The sequence below is a fragment of the Leishmania infantum genome, chromosome 20, assembly GCF_000002875.2.
Source record: "Leishmania infantum JPCM5 genome chromosome 20".
Classification (NCBI taxonomy): Eukaryota; Euglenozoa; class Kinetoplastea; order Trypanosomatida; family Trypanosomatidae; genus Leishmania; species Leishmania infantum.
The window spans coordinates 121822-143212 of record NC_009404.2 but is presented as its reverse complement, the minus strand read 5'-3'; the positions used below and the strand labels follow the sequence as shown (position 1 = coordinate 143212).

Genomic DNA, 21391 nt, shown 5'->3' with positions numbered 1-21391 from the left:
GAGATGGGCAGATCCAAGAAGACAAGAAAAACAGCGTGGACGGAGCGATCGCGCGAACGTTCGAGCATCGCGACGACGCCGCTGCAAAACCCTTCAAGTGCGTGCATAGTCGCATCAGGAGCGTCCCTCGACGTGAACATCAAGAGAAAAACGAAAAGCGTCACGTAAAAGAGAGAGAGAGAGGGAGCACGACGGTACCCGCACGTGTTCTCCAACTCTCTCGGAAGACAAAGGAAGACGAACCGACGGACTTTCTCTAAGCGGTCGACGTTGACGTAGGCGGCCGGTGCGGGGCACACACAAAGTGCTCGAGAATCTCCACCCCCTCCTCCATGCCCTCATCGTACCCCGCGTGCTTCCCGTCGTCGCGCCTGACAGACGTGCGGAAGTTTTTACCGTGCCAGCGGCTCGGGTAGGCGCGCAGGTGCGGCGGGGCCGTTCGCACCTTCTCACTCTTCAGCTCCTTCTGATACGCAGCGTCCCAGCTCCACGACTTGGGCACGTGGGACATGATGATCACGTACGCGTGCAGCTCGCGCGTCGCGGCGTCGAGGCGGAAGCGCACAAAGTGCTTGTACTCTTCAATCTGGAAGGCCGAGTAGGTGGCGTCGAAGAGGCTGTCGAAGAGCGTCACGCAGCACATGAGATAGCTGCCAATGACGAACGACACGAGCGGCGTCACAAGGATCCAGTAGAAGAAGACGAAGTACAGGTAGTAGAGCACCTCGTCGAGACGGCTGGCATCCTCGGTAAAGGTGCCCATCTCCGGCGAGCTAACCTTCTCCGACAGGTATGCGAGCATCTCAAACGGATCGAGACAGCGCAGGACGACGCCGCACCAGTTCACCAGCGAACCGCCGTAAAGAGACGTCTGCAGGCGTTGCAGCTCGTGCGCGGTGACGCTGGCGTGAGCCTCGCCCAGTACCCGCTGTGTGTGATTAAGCAAACTGTCGACTGAAGCGCGCACCTGGTCCTCGACAGCGCTGCCCCAGTGACCATCGGCGGATACCAGCATGTCGTTGTCCACCATATACTGCAGTGTGCATATCAGGTAGGCGAGCATGCCGCAGCAGACGAACACCGTGAGGAAGGTCCAGAAGGACGAATGCAGCAGCCGCATCCAGACCGGCGCGTTCTTCTCAGAGCCCGCTGCCGCGAAGGCTGCGAAGAAGACAAGTGTGGCCAAAACCGACGCAATGCCCTTGGTGAATAGCGTCACAACGTACACGCACACCCGTTCCCACCACGCCGCCGCCGCATCTGGCAGCGTCATGAGTGGGCTGCTCTCCGAGTCGTGCCGCACATCTTTGATGGACTGCGGCAGCAACGACACCACGACAAGAAAACTGAAGACGCCAATGATGAGGTCAAACTTCCAGTTGATCACTCGAAACCCCAACAGGCGACTCAGCAGCGTGGGAAGCGTATTGCGGGCTGGAAAGGCGCAGGCGCGGCGGTACGCCGTTAGTTGCGACACGACCGGTGTGTTCCGTGGACCGTGCAGGAAGGCGCCACCACCGCCGCTCACTACCAGCGTCGCAGCCTCCGAGCTGGCGTCGCGCGGCGTATGGCGGGAGTAGTGGTGAATGTCGCCCGCCAGTCGCAGACGCAGGCGCGTGCCGAGGGCCTCGGACACCTTCGCCAATTCCGGCTGAGTCAGCTCCGACTTCCGCAGCATCGAATCGTAAAGCCAGCCCGGCTCGTGCGCCGCCAGGATCACGCAGCTCTCCGCGTCCATGCACTTCTCGATTACGTCTAGGAAGTAGTTGCGCTGCGCTACGTCGATGTCCTGCATGTTGCCCGTGTCGCCGCACAGCACGAACCAGTTGTGCGGCAGCCGCAGCACAAAGAAGCTGCTTCGCTGCGGCATCAGCCACCCGCCTATCCACGTCCGCTCAAGGATGTACTTGCGGTACGTCGTCAGCCCGTCGAACCAGTCGTGGTTGCCGGGGATCGCGAACAGCAGCGGCACGCTCCGCAGCGCCTCCTCCGCCGTCGCGCGCCCCGTCCGCAGCGCAGCACGCCCCGTCGCCATCCTAGACACCGTCTCAGCGTCCAACAGGTGTATGTGGGCAACGTCCGCGTCGCTCGCGTCCGCGACAACCACGCGCCGCTGCTCCGCGTGGAACACGCTCTGCAGCCGCACGTTGCTGCTCATTGCGTCGTGGTACGGCTCAAACAGGCGCGTCGTGTACGTCTCGTCGTTAGGGCCGGGATAGGCGAGGTCGCCGCCAACCAGCACAAAAGACCCACGCGGCAGCACGAAGGGTTCCCTGTCGACAGTCGGCGTGTTCGTCGGCGTCGAGTCATCAAAGGTCGGCAGGAAGGAAAGACCGACTCTCTTGCTCGGCGGGCGATGCCACCGTATTTTGAGGGATGGCCGGGCCAGGAGGCGGGCCATGGCGTAAGTTGGGTTAAAGCCATCCCCGACGTCGGCGATCCAGTCGAACCAGATATCCCTGTCGCCTTTCTCGGCCTCCTTCCTTCCCGGGGATGTCTTGGGCGGTGACGGCACGAGTGCTTCCGTTGCCTGACAACGCAGTGGTGTCGATGGAGAGGTGACAGAGAGGTTGGCAGCACCAGCCGCAGCGGGCTCGTTGTCGGTGTACGTGATGTCGTTGTCGCCGTCGATGCGAAAGTGCGGCAACTGGTTCAGGGACGACCCGAAGTGGAACTCGAAAATCTTCGGTTTCGCGTAGTGCTGTAGCACACGGACGTCGAAGGTGAGGAACTCGAGCGACATGCGCGCCAGCGCCTGCCATGTCGTCCTAATGATGAAGGTGGAGAACCACGGTACCATGCCCGGCCGGTTCGCGGGGTGGGAGACGTACTTTTCGGCTGACAAGCCGAGTCGGTCGTGCTCGTCCTGCCACCCGGTCGGGTCGACGTCGCCGTCGCCCCGCCGCTTGGGGTGTTTTGCGTGACTGGGCAGCGAAATGGTCTGCGGGGCCGCCTCCTGGAGTCTTGGATCGCCCTCGGGGAGCCCAAGGCTCTTCGCTACGTGATTGTCGCGGGTGCGGGTGCGTCGCAGGCCCCAGCAACGAAAGATTAGGGAGGCGCGCAACGAGGCAGCCTGCGGAGAGTTGTTGTTCCGCGCTTTCTCCGGGTACATGTCGGCCCACAGGATGCCGCGCGACGGGTCTCCGCCGGCGAGATGCTTCTTGTAAAGATAATCGATCCACACAAAGGCTACGCAGAGAGAGCATAAAAAGGCAAGGCATGCAAAGGGCTTCTTGGCGACTGGCTGCGGGCAGACGACCTGAGATGCCCGAAGCCACGTCGACGGCGGTGTCAGGCTTCCAATGAAAGGAATCGGCCACGTCTTCTCCGGCGCCCCGACGGCGATCTCCACTGTCGAAAAGACCTCACTGCATGCCGCGTAGTGCATCATCGCGAAGCTCGACAAGAGCACCGAGTTGATCATCACAACCGTGAAGCTGGGCCCGTAGGTAAAGGCGAGCTTGTAGCGGCGCTTGATCTTGTGCAGGAGCAGGCAGAAGGAGCTAGTGAAGCAGAAGGTCGGAAAGAAGATGGTGGTCACCGCGTCCTCGGCGAGGATGTGCTGCGTTGCGTCCGAGGACACCGACTTCGCGGCCGTCGAGGCGGCAGCGGCAGAGCGAGACTCCACCAAATGAGGCCCGACGTGGAAACACAGGAGGACCACCGCGAGCCATATCTGCAGCCCCTTCGTGACCTGCGCGTACCAGTCCGTGCGGGTCTCCAGCTGCGAGCGGAACGGCGAGTGAAAGAGATACATGAGGGCCAGCAGCAGCACGTAAGAGAGGGTCCAGAAGATGCCGGACCGAAGCGACGTCACGCGCTCCGTTGCCAAGACGAGAAAGACCTGGACCCGCTCATACCACTCCGAGCGGTGAAGTTGGAAAAGCTGCGCCTCCATTCTCAGAGCGTGAAAACGTCTGTTCGCTTGTGCGTGTTGGTAGCCTGTGACACCCTGAAATGGGGTGGGCGGGGGTGACGCGTGGGCCCGGCGAAATTAGGAAGCGCCTTTACGATGGGGAGCGCAGACACCTTCTAGCCCGCAAGGGCTCCGCTGGCGCAAGGAGGCTGATACTACGCTACACAGAAAAGAGGAGAGCTGCGCGCGTGCATGACCGCACGAAGCGGTGATGTGCGCGTGAGCAGAGATGCGAGAGAGGTGCAACACAGAACACAATGAGCAGACGAGTATGCGAGAGAGACTGAGGCGAAGCCGATACACACAACACGCACCAGCACCAACCATTACCAACGCCCAGACAGAAAGCAAGCACGCAGATGAGGTTTCGCAGATGATGGTGAACACTGTATCGGCAGTGGCGGCACGCGCCTGTCCGCCTGCATTCCAGTGAGAAATGTGCCTGGGTGCCCGCATGTCTCCGTGTGTGTGTGTGGGGGGGGGGGCCCTCTGTTTTGCTTACTTTCTCAGCGCATTCCTTTTTTTCTTTTCGGGGCTTTCTGCGCCTCACTGTTCCCTAGCGTGGTGCGGGGCGCCGTGCGCTGCATCACAACGGCAGGGACATGGGCGAACACATGGAGAGACACACACACAGACGCACGCGTGAGGCCTTTGGACACATGTAGGTGTGGCACCTGGGAGTGGGGGAGGGGCTGGTACAGAAGGGTGGGGCAGGAAGAGTCGAGGGACTGAAAAGACCTTGCGGAGAGGCGACAAGGGGTGGTGGGGATGAAGGCAAAAAAGAGGGCAGGAGAAGAACCAAGAAACAAAATCACAACGAGAGCGCCGAGGATGGGGAGGACAGGAAGGACAGGGGAGTATCGAAAGAAAGAACAAGTTTACATGTCGATGGGTTTAATGGGTGGAGGGAGGTGGATGGCATCTGCACGGAACGTCTTCAGCACACAGACAGAGAGAGGGCGAGGTAGGGGGCAGTGGTCACAGAGAGACTCGTGCACGTGTTTCTCGGCATCACCGATTGATGGGTGTGTGTCTCTGTGCGTCTGCGTGACGCAAACAGCTGAAGCGCGAGACCTCCCTGTATTTTTTTTTTGGCTAACGCTGTGCAATCCCCACCCAACCCAACCCCTCACCAGCGCGTGGCGACTATGATGAGGGGCACCGACCCATCATGACGTGCACGTGTGCCTACACGCATACATACAGGAAGTGAATGCCAACACAACGTGAAGCGCCGAGGCGTGCGCAAACCCAACAGCGAAAGAAAATGATAAAATGCGCACCAGAGAAAAGGAAAGATAGAGAGGAAGGAGTCAAAGAACGAGCCATCGCAGCGCAGCGACAGAGGACCAAGTCCTCCGAAGGAGGAATTCATGCCTTCTACGCCCAGAAAGCGCACAGGCACAGACACACGGAGGGCGGCGGATTGTGTACGGGCACTCAAACTCGCAAAAATATACAGGACAGACAGCCGACACGAGTATACGAAAAGGGGAAGAAAACCATGTCTCTCACCGAAAGCGGCACTTCACAGAGATACATGCGCATAAGCGTACACGCACGCGCAACGGCGCAGCTACAGCTGCAAGCTCGATGCAGTCACATACACACACACGTCTCACGGACTCGGAGTGTGGCTTTGCGTGTGAGTGTATGTGCACGTGTTGTGCAACAGCTTTCTGTGCAACATGACAGCGCCTCGTCTTCGCCTTTCTTCCTTGGACGGTCAATACTCTGGCACGGCCGACCTCGCTGAAGCGGCGAAAAACACTATCACTGCGCACGGCCGCCACCGCCGATGCTCACGCCCACCGCCGGCCACCTCACCAGCGTCCCAAAGGGAGTCTCACACACGTAAGGGCGCAGCAACTGTGAAAGTCGGTAGTCTTCCCTCTTCAGGAATCCGCGTCTCGCTTCGCCTGCAGCGAAGGGCGCGCTGAAAGACCAAAGCAGCTCGTGGAATGGGACAAGAGGGCGGGGAGGAAGCTGAGTCAGTGTGAGGCGGTAGCGACAGCAGCAGCGACAGCGACATTGCCTTTCGCGTGAGGGAACGTCACAGAACAAAGACGCGCAGAATGTCTTCGCTGGAACGAAGAAGGCAAACCGCCATGTGCGCAAACAACGAGGCGGCGCAGCAGAGCCGAGCACATATAAGCGTTGCCGTCTCTGTCTCGGTCCACCACCTGGCTGTACCTCGCACAGCTCCCACACTTTCGCCGTCTGCGGAGGGCTCCCGGACACCGAGCCATGCTTCCCCTCACCTGCCAGTGCGTACAGACGCTTATGCGGATGTCACAGTCACCGACGCGGAGGGAGGGGAAAAAAGGCGAATGAGAAACAAGGAAGTCGCGTGATGGAGAAGACGGGACGAGAAGGTTCGCTGTGACGTAGGAACGGCACATACAGTCGGTGCCATTCACGCCCTCCGGCCCTGCCCTCGAAACAGATATATACGCAAAGAAAAAGAGACGAGATGCACACACACACACAAGACCGCGGTGCTTGTCGCGTGGAGGGGAAAAGGGAAGCTGATGGGGCCGTCATGGTGGACATGCGCGCGGTCTATGTGTCTGTGTGCATATGTTCTGTGTGCGTGTGTCTGTCCGTGGAGAGGAGCCCGACAGAGATAGCCCACAAGCACACACAGGCTCACACGAGCACACGGAAAAGGGAAGAGGCGCCGAGCAGAGCGTGAAGAGGACAACAACAAAAACAAAACGAAAGGATGCGCGCCCCACGCGGAGCCAGAAACAACGGCAGAAGACACACAAACACAAAGAGAGATAGATAGTTATATCGTCGGAGGAAGGCAGGGAGGGGAGGAACTTCAAGAAAAGGGCCACAAAAACAACTCAAGACACACGAACACACATGAGAGGCACATCGGCCAAGTATCTTATCGCTCTCCCCGCCTCTCTCTTCGCTCTCCTTTGCGAGTGCCCTGACAAACCCGCACGTCGCGACGCGTTTGCCGACCTGCGTCAGAGCCGAGTGTGCGGGACACATGCCTCGTCTCTGCGAAACGAGAAAAGCGGAAGTAGAGAGTCGGTGAGCGGGGTAGGGGATGGGGCAGGGGAGAGGACGAGTCCGAGATGATGACGGAAGAGGAGAAGACGGAGAGGAATGAGCGGCGTCGAAGGAGCTCCAACAACAACAAACTAAAAAATTCTATTTAGACATATGCACATATATAGCGTATACATATATTTATGTGTGCGTGTGCACATAAATCGAAGCATGAAGCACACGTGCGGTAGAAGAGGGGGAGGGGCAATACATGCTCGCACACATGCACATACATGCGTAAGCACACATGCACGAGGGTCGAAGCACAGGTAGGCGTGTGCACATGGGAAAGGAGAGGCGGAGGTGAAGGTCAAACCTCTTCTCCCGCACGCCCTCACGCACGCTAGTGCGCACCTACTTCGGCTTCCGCATCAGAGTACTCATCATGGATCCACTGATCGCCGCCGTTGTAGAGCGGAGTGCAGCTCAGGCCCACCTGTGTCTGCGTCGGCACATGCGCCGGGTTGTCAGCCAGCGTCTCCAGTTTGTGCATCCGCTCCTTGGAATCCTTCGTGCGCTTGCAGTAAAAGGCCCAACAGCAGATTGCTATTATGATGACGACCACCGCGATGAGGCTGATGACGGCGATGACGAGACCGGCCCACCATGGGAACGGCTCCTTGCAGCGTTGGTAGATCCAGCGACCCTGTGAGTCGCGCTCCACCAACCTGCTGCAGTGATAGTAGCCGCCGGCAAAATGCTCCGTGATGACGTCACCGTCCGGGTAGGTAGGGAAGATGGACGCATCCGAGTGTTGGTACTCGTAGTACTCGCACACCCACTGCGTGTAGTACGTGACCACGTTGCCGTTCCTCCACTCGCCGTTGCTCGCCATGTACGGCTGGCGGCCGCCCCAGTAGCTGGCGTTACCCCACCAGAGCGGCTGGCCAGGGGCAAAGTTGTTGTACACGCCTTCGACCGGGCCACCGCGCAGGGTGTCCTTGTACACGACTCCATAGAAGAACGTTAACTCGTTGCGGTAGTGCAAGCCGTGGTTGAACTGCCACGTGCAATTTTCGCTGAGGCAGGCAGACTGGCGCGACTCACCACCGATCGGGGCCATGTCGAACCTGTTCGCCAACATCACATCTTCGGCAGATAGCTGATAGCTCCGCAGCTTCGGCATCATCGAGTGCCCTGAGTCATCCTGGGCGCAGTAGCCCAACGACTCGAAGTTCATGATGCCGTTCGCGGAAGTCCTGCCCGCATAGCGGACCGAGTACGCCCGCACCGCTGTCGTGCCGAGCAGCGCCAGGAGGGCCACCAGGAGCGCGGCAGTTCTGATGCGTGACGGCGAGCGCTTCATCGCAATGAAGGGTGAAGGCTTTTGGGCAACCCTCACGGGCGAAGACGTGGAAAGAGCAATACTCACAGGTAAAGCGGTGTCCTGGGAGGCAGAAGCGGGCGGGGCTGAGAAGCTGCCCCTTCGGAGTGTCTTCCGTGCGGTGGGGTGATAGTGCGGGTGCCGATGCGAGCCGGAGATGAAGAGAGAAAGAGCGAGAGAGGTTAGAAGACTAGCCGGCTGTACAAAATTCGAAAGGAACCAAAGAGAGTTGAGCTGGAGACGCGAGCGAGAAAGGTGTGGTCGGCACTGAGCCGGATTTCGTCGCTTACTTGTGTTTGCGTGTGTTTTCCGGTTTCAGTGTGTGGGGGAGGGGGGCTTGTAAGTGCGTAAACAGACTGCTGCTCCTGGGGCTGCGTGCAAGAAGGGTGGAGAGAGAGTGTTGCACCGAGGCCATTAAGCGACTCCGCATAAGTGTCGGCGCCCATCCAGCTTCTGGGCTGTGTGTGTGCGTGCGCGCGCGGTTGCATCATCAACATCGAGGACCTTACCGGCGGGAACAGAGCGCGTCTCCTAACAGAGAACCAAATACGCGTATACGACTCTGTTTGTGTGCCGACAAGAGTGCGGCGCCAACAGTCCTTTCCGCTTTCTGCCGCACCGGGTGTGGACACCAAGGAGGTCCGATGGGTGTGACTTACTTCTGTGGGCGCGGATAGTGGAACGAGCGAGAGAGAGGGAGAAGAGGCCCCTTCCTCCAGCTAGCATGGCAACTAGAGAGACGCATCATTGGCCGGGTAGAGCAAAGCAGCGCACCTTCAGTGTACAGTGAAACGGCAAGCCGAGCGCCCCGCCGGTCATATCGCACCGCCCTGTCCCGAGAACAGCGTGGAAGGATACAGGAAAGCAGCGAACAGTTCTTCTTTCGCCATGTGCAGTACTCCGGCCATAGAGCATGAGGTCAAACTAAGCTGCACCTCCCCACCACCACACGCACACCACACACACACCACACACACACACACACACACCAGCCCTGTCACAGGCCCCCATCCGCGTCGTGCGAAGCAGCCGAACACGCGCACACACACACACGTTACAGCGATGCGCCTACTCATTCATCGGAGCATCGCCTCGGACTCAGACTCCGCCCACCATCCCCGCCTCGCAGGTCGCCGCACAGCCGCTCCCATTGTGCCGGTCGCCACGCGGTGCCGCCATCGGGGTGGCCCAGGCTCCCCACCACCCCACCGGCAGGGCAGTGCGAGGGCCTGGTGAGGTAGGTGCGGGTCAGGCTGGCGCATTGCCCATCCCATGGATGGCGCACACGTCTGCACTGTCGCGGCTCGCTCTGGCCCCTCCTTGCGCCGTGGGGTGCTTGACCCTGTCTGCGCCAGAGGTGGTCTGACATCGGCAGGGACATAAGGGGCTGCTTGGCTTCCCGACACAGAGAGCGGGTGTGCTGGACCCTGAGGTACGAAGCACTGAGCGGTGTCGCCCCCGCCATGACGGACTCAGAGCGCCGAACACGCACCGAAAGAGTTGCTGTACGATGTCCATGACAACAAAAGGAGAAAGAAAACGGTCCTGCCATGCACCAATGAAAGAGCAGCAACGGAGGAGCCAAACAGAGAAGAAATCAGTAAATATGCATGTGTGTGTGTGAGTGCGTGTGCGGTCCGCGACAATATCAGCAGCGAAACGCGGCAGCAGTCGGGGTGCTCCGGCCCTGATCAGCACAACACATGAAAAGAAAAATGCGAGAACGAGCAGGACGAGAGGAGAACGGCAGAGAAAGACCAAAAGGAGGAGGGGTAAGAAGGCATAGCGCACCACGAGTACGCCAAAACACATCTATAGAGGTAGATATAGATGGGTGCAGAGACAAGAAGGCGCAGACACTACCGTTGGGAATAGCGACGCTCTACACACACAACGGCTCGTGACACTTTCACTTGCATGTAGAGGTCGGCTGCAGACGTTGCGTTGAAAACGCAAGCATCTAACAACGCAGGTGAGACGTTGCAGAACCGAGAAGAAATAGAAAAGGGAACGCTGGAAAGTATATTAAAGACGCAGGCTAAGCAGGCTACGCGCACACATACGCGTTGCTGCTGGTTTGTGCACATGTGTCTGTGCAAGTGACTGAGTGATAGGGTGTCAATGCAGACAGACGGCACTCCGTACCCCCACCCTGAGTAGCTCAACGGGGCAGCGAGGAGGAGGAATAAACACAAATACACAAAATAAGCAAAGCAGATGAGAAGGGGAAACGCAAAAAAAAAAAAACACAGAGAGAGAGCAGGAGGGGCCCGTGGCCTACACACACACGCACACGTACACACACAAACACGGTACACCCAGGGAGGGAAGGAAGGGACAGCCATGCATACATCAACCGGAGTTCAATGCAAAGAAGTTGATGACATGCAAAAGGGAAAACATGTACACACGGGATCAAGCTTGAGACGCAGGGGGTATGCTGCGCGTTATCTGCGGCGTTCCATCACATCTACGACTTCCATATGCACTGAGCGTGAAATACAAGCACGTACCACTAGACACTGCAGGGGCACCGCCGTGTTACCGGGGAGGGAGGGAGGGGGGAGCGCTGTAGATTGTGCATAGAGCATTCATTAGCAGGTTGTCGAGTTGTCGAGCGCTTCCTCCGTCGATTTTCTCTGCACGCACTTCAGTGGTAACAGTGGTGTTGGTGGTGACGATGAATTGGCGTTCTACGGTGCCATCATAGAGCGCTCTTGGCGAGTCAAGTGGAGGAGCTGTTGACGTGGAAGGGAGCCGGTGGCGGTTTTGGCGTGCGCGGAGGAGGAAGCACCCGTGTCACGCGCGAGTTTCGCGCCTGTTACTGTAGAGCGGTGGGATGCAGAGATACGAGCAGAAGTCGGCTGCCGCCCGATTCCCTCGCACTCTTTAAGCGACTGGGGGTGAAGCGTCCCTGCAACTCCGCATCGTCAGCGAAGACAGATGCATCCAGCGACGAGTCGCCACCTTCGGCAACAGCTGCAGCCACGGTCTCATGGGCACGGCGCTCTGTCCGTGTGGCTGGTAGGGCAGCTGAGTTGTTGCCCGCTGCGAGGTTTACACGGCTATCCTCTACTGCGGGACTATTACTCATGAACGCGGCATCACCCTCAAAGTAGCGTCGCGGACATGAATGCGGCGTCGGTGAAGGCAAGAGACCTCGGTGCTTCTCCCCAGCACATCCATAACGACACCGCTGCGGCATCGGCGTTTCGTCCGGCTCATCAACTTCGAGATGGATGTGGAGGTCGACATGTCTGTATGCCGCCGCAACGCCTGTGTGCCGCGCCATTGCAGCCATGCCTTCCTCGGCGCAGTCGTCAGCTGTGCCGCGCGGTGATTGTGCCCCGCCGCCGCCGCGGTAATGCACCACCAATGTTTCTACACTGCTAGTTTCAAGCACAGACTCGTCCGTACCCCCGCTCGGCTCCCCCGAGAGGTCGACCGGGAACTGAAAAGTCGAGATCACTTGGTAGAACGGCGACTCCTCGAATTCGCTCCACGTCGTTAGAGTGGATGACGAGCTAGACGGGTGCTGTGTAGGCGGCGGCAGCAAGGGGAATGCCGGCGGTTCCATGTCCAGCTGGGGAGCGCGCAGGGAGCGACGTAAAGCGGCTGCGTTTGAGATTCCAGCAAACACGCGTGTGGACGCCGCAGATCGAAGCGACGGAATGATTCCGGTGCTGCGTATCAAGGGCGACAGGGGCACGGTCGCTTTCAGCCCGCGTGCGGAGGACAGTGACATGAGTGAGTCCGGCTTGAACTTGGCCAGCAAGTCGCTGCCACCAGCTATACCGGGCTGATAGCTCGAGGTCACTGATGCATTCTGCAGATGCTGCTGATAAATCGGTGGCGGCGGCGGCGGCGGTCGGCAGTGATGGAGGTGAAACGATGATGGCGCGGCGGTCTTGGGGGTCAGTAGCACCTCAGCGTTTTCGTCAGACGCATTGCATGAAGAGATGTGCACTTGCAGCTGTTGGTGAGAGAGTTCACGAGACTCTTGCATCTTTACACTCATCGGGCCGTGCTGAAGCGTCTCTGTGCAAGAGTCGTGCTGCTGTGAAACGGCTCGCAGCTGATGCGCCTGCCACAGCTCTTGTGTCCGGTACAGGCGGGTCGTCACGAGACGGATGCTCTCCTCGATTTCTTCGCCTCGCGCAGCGTCCTCAGTGCGGCGACTGCGGGCGCGACACCACTGCAGGGCGGCCAGCACCATCCATGCGACGACGGCGATCGCCGCGGCAGCGATGAGGATGAAGGGCCACAACGCAAGCGCAGACGGCGCGTCTTTCACATTGGAGGGTTGGCCGTCATCATCCGCATTGCGTAGAGGCTGCTGCGCGGGGCCCGCAGTCACTAAGGTGGCATAGAAGGCAAGGACGACCCAAGGACGAGGGCCGCTGTTGCTAGCTGTCGCTTCTCCGGCGCTGCAGAGAGCGCCCGTAGACGCGGCAGCAGTCTCGCTGCAGCCAACATGTGAATATACGTTTGGGTGCTATCGCACACCCCAAACTGGGGTCGAGGAGAGGGAGAGTCCGGGGGGGGCGATGAGAGGGGTGGCATGGAAAGTTGTCACAACGTGCAGAGACACACACACACACACACATTCGCCCAAATGTGCACGCAGAGGCTCCTCATATGTGCGAGAATGATGCTCGATCCCTCCCGTCCTCAGTATGCGGCTGCGTTTCCCGGGTTGGCGGGAGCAGCTACTCTGACCAGCAACATGGTGCATGATGCTTGTGGAAGAAGAGAATCGCGTTCCTCTCGCACCGACAACCGCTTGTCACCTGCCGTCCGCTCCACCTGAACCGGCAGCACACGGCATGCGCTTTCCTGGAGAAGTTCCCTTGTTTCAGTCGCTCGCTTTCGCTCTAGAGATTGATTATCTGAAGATAGGTGGGCGTGTCCTTTACGCAGAAGGGCCTTCTGGTGCACACGCTGTGTGCGTGCGTGTGTGTGTGTGCGCGCGCGCCTGCAAACGCAGAGAACGCTCACGGCATGGCTACGCCGAGCAAGACCGCAGTCAGCTCAAAAAAACGACGGGCGCAAGCAGGCGAGTCGTTGAGGCGAGAGTAGCGTCGCTCGCACATTACACTCGGGCAGGCACGCATATTCACATCCACCGGCGCACACGCACAGCTGAAAGAATACTAAGCACACTCGTCATCGTTGTCGCGTCCATGTAGTGGGAGGAGTTCCGAGCAACGCGAAGCGGAGGTGAGCATGTGTGGTTGAGGGGTTGTAGACGCGTTGACGACTTCAGCGGTGCCGCGCGCACATCTCCTCCTCTTGGTGTTGTGCCAGTCCCGGCGTGCCGCCATTCATCTCCTCTCGCGTCATTCGGTTCTGCAGCTGCCGCGCATCCACCAGGGCGTCGTCGAGAAGCTCATCATCGGCGAAGACGCTCTTGCACACCGCGACGACGGCAGGAGGCGCCTTTGTCTCGGAAGGCCGGCGTGCCGCACGCGGCAGCATCTCCTTCTCGGTCTCCGCGTCCTTGCCGGTGGCGCCGCTGAGCGGCGCTGGTGCACCCCGCCTAGCATTCTCCAGCCCTGACAGCGGTAGCGGCGGCTGCGGATGCGGATGCGCCGTCAATGAGTTCGCGTAGAACTGACGAGTCGCCGCAGTGCTAGCCGCATAGCTGTCGGCGGAGGCGGCCACCAACTGCTGCCGTGCCTCCACCTCTGCATCGCGACGGTAGAGCTTCTCGCGCGGGAAAACAGCGAGAATGGCGCCGACAACGCACACGCACGTGATGAGAATGAGCACACTGACACACGCCGAGGTCGATGCAACGCCGTTGCCCAGCATCATAGAGGCGACGGAGAGCATGATTAGAGAGCACAGGTTTGCGCCGGCCATGAGGAGGGCGCCGGGCACGGACTCGGGCAGTGGGTAGGAGATCTCCATCGCGAACTCGAAGCAGATCGGAATGGCGGTGTTCTGGAAGACGCCGGCAAAGATGTAGATGAAAGAGCAGAGCCCATCCATTGTGCGGGTGTGGCTCGGCGCCTTCAGCATGATGATGATGAGCCCGATGCAGCACAGCACGGAGCCCATCAAGCAAACCAGCAGAGGGTACTTATAGTGCCGTGTGCGGTCCACCCAGAGGCCGACCAGGTAGGACACCACCGTCCCGACAATAACGTTGAAAGCACCGATGCCGCCAGCCAGCTCGGCCGCCACGCCGAAGGGCTCCAAGATCTGCGCCAGCACAGAGGCGTAGGTCCAGACACTGCCCATACTGATACTGAAGGCGCCAAGCAAAAAGACGAAGTCGCGGCGGCATAGAAGTAGGTAGATGGTGTGACCGACCTCGAGGAACGTGATCACGTGCTCGTTGTGCCGAAGCCGGTGCCACATCGTCATCGCCTTGTGCTTGCTCATGCTGCCGCGGTCAAACTCGGTGTAAAAATCCGGGGATGGGTCCAGAGTGACCTCCTGCGCGCTGTAGGCACCGCCGCCCGGCTTAGCCGTACCTTCCGCATCCGCGAATTCAACAACAGGGCGGTTGACGCTGGTGTTGTTGCCGCGTGCACCGGCGCACGCAGAGATGTGTGATGCTATTGGTTCACCTGGCGCCGTGTGACGCTGGCCGTGAGCGACAGCGCGGCCTCGTCCTGCGCCGACGCCGCTGTCATCGTTCTTATCCTCAACGCTGCTGCGGTCGCCGTTCTGCACATTACTGCAGGCCTCACTCTGCAACTCGTCGGGAGCGACCCCCTCCTCTCGGTCACCGCGCCGCTGATGCAGCTGCTGTGCAACAGGGCGCTGCGCGCGGCCGCTCGCTGCGCGACCCTCGGCAGACGCGAGTTCCCCGAGCAGTGCCTGGCTCGGTGCCTTGAAGCTTGGTGGCCGCAGGAAGAGGAAGACGCCGACAGTGATCAAGACGCAGAAGCCCATCTCAAGGCAGAACAACAGCATGAACTCCTTCGTGGTGCCGGTACTAGACCTGACGATCAAGGGTGGTGCGAAAAGAGCGATGGCGTTACCGAGGCTGTTCGCCGTGGCTGCAATGGCTGTCGCGAAGGTACGCTGGTGCGGCGCAAAGTACTGCGCCGCAATCAGCGGCGGCGTCGACAGCACAAAGAGCTGCGCGATCGAATTGAGGGTCTGCGGCACAACCAGGGTGAGGTAGCACGGCTTCTGCAACCCGGGGGCCACCTTCAGGATCGACCCCATGGCGTTCAGTTCACATCCGATAAGAACACCACGCCTCACCCCCCAGCGCTCAAAGGTTGTGCAGGTAAAGTAGGCGCCGACGACGAAGACGATCATGTAGACGGAGGAGAGCATGTTCAGCTGATTCGTCGTCAGGTCAAAGAAGGTGCGAGTTGCCGTCGCGATCGACGAGTACGTGATCCACTGTATTGCGTTCGACGCGCTGTAGAGGCAGAAAAGGGCTAGCACGACCCACCGCCACGGGTCACCTTTCTCATTCATGAACGTCGCCGGCATGATTGGTTGCTCTGCGCGCGTGCGTGTGTGTGTGTGGGGGGGGAGGGGGGGATGTCCGTTCTTTATCCGCTGAGGCGATTCACAGAGACGATTGACCACAGGGCTGTGGAAAAGATGCGGCAGATGTGCGCGTACGTTGACGGAGGGCGTGTATTCATGTATATATATATATACATATATATGTATGTGTGTGTGCCAGGCTGTGATGGCGACAGCGAGGCTCACAACAATAAAGCCGACGCTGCGGATGTGCGAGTGAGTCGGAGGCGAAGAGAGAGCGCGGCAACCGACACGGCTTCACGGTAGCCGGAATTGGCAGTGCGCCAAGCCAATCAGATGCTAAGGTCGTATTCGAACGAAGACACGTGCAGCTTGGGAGAAATAGGTGGATAGCCCATAAAGGAATAAAGACGACGCCGTCTGCACGCGCACACGCACCCACAGAGACGGCCGCTAGCACGGGCGCGCACTCGTGCTGGAATAAGCGGGGAAGGGATAAGATTAGTCACGCGTAGCGAGCTAGACGTATCAAGAGAGGTAGCGTGCGTCGGAGGAGGACATAGTCACACAGGATTGCTGAAACAAGTATGACGCCCCGCAGGTCTCCAAACAAGCACACAAGTTTACAAGATCACATATGTGTATTCATATATATATGGGTAAATAGAAGAGAGGCGCCACAGCAGGTGCAGAGAAAGCTAGGGCGTTCCTGCACGCGAAAAAGCAGATCAGAGAACGCGTTTGCGTTGATCACTGAAAAAGGAACGGCACAGCCATCAGGGTACGTGCAAGTTTGCCGGCGCGAACGCGACGAAGGGCGTAGAGAAAAAAAAGTATGTCGTGCACGGATGGGGAGAGCGACGATGAGGGCCGACAAGAATGAGACACACATGGTGCGCACGTCAGTCAAAAAGAGTAGGTGTATGTGCAGGGGTTTCCGGTTTCTTATCTGGCAGTGCAGTCGCGCTCAGGCATCCACGCGCCCACATGCACGAACACGCCCAGAAGGTTGGTAGTGAGGTTAACGAGGCAGCCTACTTTTAAGGCAGGTGGAAAATACTTCGATACCCACCGCCGCAACGCCTCATTCAAACGTTTTCGCCTCTCTCGACTGCTCAGCAGTCCATCACGGGCACCAAAAACACGCACACAGACAACGGGTTTCCAGCGGGTGCGCCGCACTACAAATGCACACGCAAGAACGGCGGAAGAACATTATCCAAAGCCACACCCCGATACCCATCGCCACCACCACAATCCGGCATCTCCCACGACTGCTCCACACAGCAGCCCTCATAGCCAGCAATGTCCCCAAAACCACAACCATTCCTACACATCCATCATCCCCATCAGCCATATAAGAATGCAAGAGGCCTACGCCAAGCGTCCCACATCACCACATTCGAGCCTCTATGTGCGCACGTGCTCCACACCGCCTTGCCCCGCGCTCCGTCGTCCACGCGCGCAAGCACACAGCGGCCGCGACTGCCAGTCAGTGAGGAAGCAAAAGGTGTGTGGGGTCATCAACAAGGGTGATCAGACGAGTTGTTCGTCGTAGACCTATAGCTCATCACGCAGTCGCACACGTCCGGGCACTCTTCAGCTGCACACCCACACCCACGCCCGCATCGGCCCTGGTATTAGGTTCGAAGGCAACAGTGATGTCACGCACCGCAGTGCGAATGCGGTGTCCGTGGAGAGATGCCACATTCGTCATTTGGGGGGGGGGTGGGAGCACACGCATGCGTCCGACACGCACACGCACACGCACGGGTCAGGCAATTCAATGAATGGATTCGGTTACTCAAAGTGTGTCATGTCACCACGCCGGCGACGCGCGCCGGCGCTCGACAAGAGATTCCCTGCTTTGGTGTATCATCACACGCGCACACATGCGTCGAGGGGTGCCTGCATGCGCACCACTTCGGCCCACACAGCACAGACGCACACGCCCACAGCGCCCACCACGCAGCGCCTCATTGCACAGTTGACAGCGTTATCGACTCGTCGCCGCGGAAGGGCTCGGACTCATTACATCAGAAACTCGTTGGTGTGGTAATCCTGTGGCGGCATGCGAAGGCGGGAGGGGCGGGCGCACCAACACAGACACGCAGAGAGCGGCAGTGGCAGCGCCGCTACGCATTTGCGTAAGGCGCACACACGCAGGCACGGTCATCAGGATGTTTTCATGCAGCCTCGTGCACGCCGCGCCTCTTCAGAGAGCAGCAGCGGCACTCTGCGGAGGACAAGTTCATCCAAGTGTCGAATCATGTGCCGCCGATAGAGAGCAAGAGCCGACAACTGCGGAAACGACCGGAGGCGCATCTGCGCAGCGCGCATCGCCAGAGCGGCGCAGCAGCAGCAGCAGGGAGGCGAGAAGGGGGCTGAGGAAGTGCGAAGACGGCAACGCACACAGCATCTCCATGTGCGCACGTGCTCCACACCGCCTTGCCCCGCGCTCCGTCGTCCACGCGCGCAAGCACACAGCGGCCGCGACTGCCAGTCAGTGAGGAAGCAAAAGGTGTGTGGGGTCATCAACAAGGGTGATCAGACGAGTTGTTCGTCGTAGACCTATAGCTCATCACGCAGTCGCACACGTCCGGGCACTCTTCAGCTGCACACCCACACCCACGCCCGCATCGGCCCTGGTATTAGGTTCGAAGGCAACAGTGATGTCACGCACCGCAGTGCGAATGCGGTGTCCGTGGAGAGATGCCACATTCGTCATTTGGGGGGGGGTGGGAGCACACGCATGCGTCCGACACGCACACGCACACGCACGGGTCAGGCAATTCAATGAATGGATTCGGTTACTCAAAGTGTGTCATGTCACCACGCCGGCGACGCGCGCCGGCGCTCGACAAGAGATTCCCTGCTTTGGTGTATCATCACACGCGCACACATGCGTCGAGGGGTGCCTGCATGCGCACCACTTCGGCCCACACAGCACAGACGCACACGCCCACAGCGCCCACCACGCAGCGCCTCATTGCACAGTTGACAGCGTTATCGACTCGTCGCCGCGGAAGGGCTCGGACTCATTACATCAGAAACTCGTTGGTGTGGTAATCCTGTGGCGGCATGCGAAGGCGGGAGGGGCGGGCGCACCAACACAGACACGCAGAGAGCGGCAGTGGCAGCGCCGCTACGCATTTGCGTAAGGCGCACACACGCAGGCACGGTCATCAGGATGTTTTCATGCAGCCTCGTGCACGCCGCGCCTCTTCAGAGAGCAGCAGCGGCACTCTGCGGAGGACAAGTTCATCCAAGTGTCGAATCATGTGCCGCCGATAGAGAGCAAGAGCCGACAACTGCGGAAACGACCGGAGGCGCATCTGCGCAGCGCGCATCGCCAGAGCGGCGCAGCAGCAGCAGCAGGGAGGCGAGAAGGGGGCTGAGGAAGTGCGAAGACGGCAACGCACACAGCATCTCCATGTGCGCACGTGCTCCACACCGCCTTGCCCCGCGCTCCGTCGTCCACGCGCGCAAGCACACAGCGGCCGCGACTGCCAGTCAGTGAGGAAGCAAAAGGTGTGTGGGGTCATCAACAAGGGTGATCAGACGAGTTGTTCGTCGTAGACCTATAGCTCATCACGCAGTCGCACACGTCCGGGCACTCTTCAGCTGCACACCCACACCCACGCCCGCATCGGCCCTGGTATTAGGTTCGAAGGCAACAGTGATGTCACGCACCGCAGTGCGAATGCGGTGTCCGTGGAGAGATGCCACATTCGTCATTTGGGGGGGGGGGGTGGGAGCACACGCATGCGTCCGACACGCACACACACACGCACGGGTCAGGCAATTCAATGAATGGATTCGGTTACTCAAAGTGTGTCATGTCACCACGCCGGCGACGCGCGCCGGCGCTCGACAAGAGATTCCCTGCTTTGGTGTATCATCACACGCGCACACATGCGTCGAGGGGTGCCTGCACTTACCTACGTATGCAATTATGTGTTACATATTTGCGCCGCTTGTCGACTTCAGAAAAGCGGAGCAGACGTCGAAGGATCGACGCTGCGCAGAAGGCTGTCTGTTTCTCGTTGGAGACCGGCGTGAGTTCACATTCAGTCGCGTATTTGTGGTTGGAGGAGAGAATGATGGGAAACTTCGTCGATAAGTGCTGCCTCTGAGTTTGTGAGAAAGCGTCAGGAATGATCTTGCACGTGTGTAGTGGTGCACCCGATTGGAGGCGGGGCAAAGGGGAAGGCGGTCCACGTGAAGTACATCGGCAGCCCGCCTCTATTAGGGAGCGAGTGAGCGAGAAAGCCATTGACAGGAAGAAATTAAGGAGGGCCTACGTGAAGGACGCAGATGAGGGAGCGATGGCAGGGCTGAGCGCACTGGGTACTCCGGTCAGCAGCAGTAGAGCGATAGGATGAAGGGGTCTCACGGAGCATGCGGGGCAACGAGAGACAGGAATCGCTCCGCCTCCCTATAGCTCAGACGTATACGCGAAACATGTTTTATGATGAGGGGCAATGCCGAACGGCAGTAAACCATGAGTAATTGCTGCAGGCGGCGCAGTGGTGCCGTGAGGATGTCGCGCTCAAGTGCGCTCGTTCAAACCGAGGTGGGCGCTTGTTCGTTTGTGCTCTTCTTTGCGGTTTAAAGGACGTCACGGAGTTGTGCGCGTGCGCTCTTCCGGAGAGAGACGACGACGTGCAGAGCAGAGAACGCTCAGTAATGGTACACTAGGAAGTCTTGTCGCGCTTGGTACCGGCGAGCAAAGGCACTGCCCATCGCCGTGGGCTCACTGAAGGCGACGTGCTCCGGTGGCACCACGAATCCGTAGCACACAGCATGCCGGGCCCGTTCAATCATCGAATAGGCCACCCCACGTCCGCGTGACGCCGGTGACACCCACATGAGCCGTACACCACACAAAGGAGTTCCGGTGCACCAACTGTCGCCAACGCGTGTCACCTGCGCCCGCAGCTGACCTTCCACCGTCACGAGGCAAGAAGAAGAGTCGGAAGTGCCTAGGGCAGCAGCAACTGTAGTGTTATCCTCAGTGGTCGAGTGCATCGGTGGCTCCGATGAGATCGCTGGGCTCGTCCACACCGCTCGATAAGCTCGAGGAACGTCTTCTGCTACGCACACTCCGTCCACAAGCCACACGGGCACGCGGCTTGCTGTTTTTGGTGATGCGCATCTCACGTCTTCTCTTGTGGCTTTGACGTGCACAATCACCACACAGCCACCGTGGCTGACGGCCTCGGGGCTCCCGATGGATTCGTGGGCGGTGTGCAGCACCGCCAAGACCGCGCTGCGCAAGGTCGCACTACAGCAGCTATGTCGCACTGTTTTCTTTTTTCGGTGTCCGCCTGGCGCGCTGTCATCGCAGCCTGCGCATGCAGCAGGTGCCCCCTTGCCTCGACTTCGCTTTCGGCATACCCTCTCAGCGAAGAAGTCGTAAAGAACAATAGTGGCAGCAGCGAGGAGTGGCCTGGCAGACTCCGCCACACCGGTGCAGCAGCCGGCCTCCCCCTCCACAACGTACCCCGGACTAAATACGTGTTTTTTGATATCTGCAAGGCTGCGCCACGTCGAAGGAAGCGTGTGTGCGTCTGAGTCCAGGTCTGTGAACTGCACTTGTGCCGGCATTCGGAGCGACGTCG

General features: G+C 59.4%; 5 protein-coding genes and 1 non-coding gene across 6 annotated transcripts; all 6 read right to left on the bottom strand.

The window, feature by feature from the left end:
* Positions 1 to 256: 256 nt before the first annotated feature.
* LINJ_20_0430 (conserved hypothetical protein) lies at positions 257 to 3898 on the bottom strand (the record flags this gene model as incomplete). The annotated part of the gene is made up of 1 exon (XM_001465138.1): positions 257 to 3898. One exon carries the CDS (start codon positions 3896 to 3898, stop codon positions 257 to 259), a length of 3642 nt encoding a protein of 1213 aa, XP_001465175.1.
* A 3427-nt stretch (positions 3899 to 7325) lies between these two features.
* On the bottom strand, positions 7326 to 8288 carry LINJ_20_0420 (conserved hypothetical protein; the record flags this gene model as incomplete). The annotated part of the gene is made up of 1 exon (XM_001465139.1): positions 7326 to 8288. One exon carries the CDS (start codon positions 8286 to 8288, stop codon positions 7326 to 7328), a length of 963 nt encoding a protein of 320 aa, XP_001465176.1.
* A 2839-nt stretch (positions 8289 to 11127) lies between these two features.
* Positions 11128 to 12522, bottom strand: LINJ_20_0410 (hypothetical protein; the record flags this gene model as incomplete). The annotated part of the gene is made up of 1 exon (XM_001465140.1): positions 11128 to 12522. The coding sequence occupies one exon, from the start codon at positions 12520 to 12522 to the stop codon at positions 11128 to 11130; it is 1395 nt and encodes a 464-aa protein (XP_001465177.1).
* Positions 12523 to 13568: 1046 nt separating this feature from the next.
* Positions 13569 to 15767, bottom strand: LINJ_20_0400 (conserved hypothetical protein; the record flags this gene model as incomplete). The annotated part of the gene is made up of 1 exon (XM_001465141.1): positions 13569 to 15767. The coding sequence occupies one exon, from the start codon at positions 15765 to 15767 to the stop codon at positions 13569 to 13571; it is 2199 nt and encodes a 732-aa protein (XP_001465178.1).
* Positions 15768 to 18380: 2613 nt separating this feature from the next.
* LINJ_20_snoRNA1 lies at positions 18381 to 18495 on the bottom strand. Its single transcript, XR_001203157.1, has one exon. It is a non-coding gene (small nucleolar RNA).
* Positions 18496 to 20450: 1955 nt separating this feature from the next.
* On the bottom strand, positions 20451 to 21377 carry LINJ_20_0390 (conserved hypothetical protein; the record flags this gene model as incomplete). The annotated part of the gene is made up of 1 exon (XM_001465176.1): positions 20451 to 21377. The coding sequence occupies one exon, from the start codon at positions 21375 to 21377 to the stop codon at positions 20451 to 20453; it is 927 nt and encodes a 308-aa protein (XP_001465213.1).
* Between the last annotated feature and the right edge of the window lie 14 nt (positions 21378 to 21391).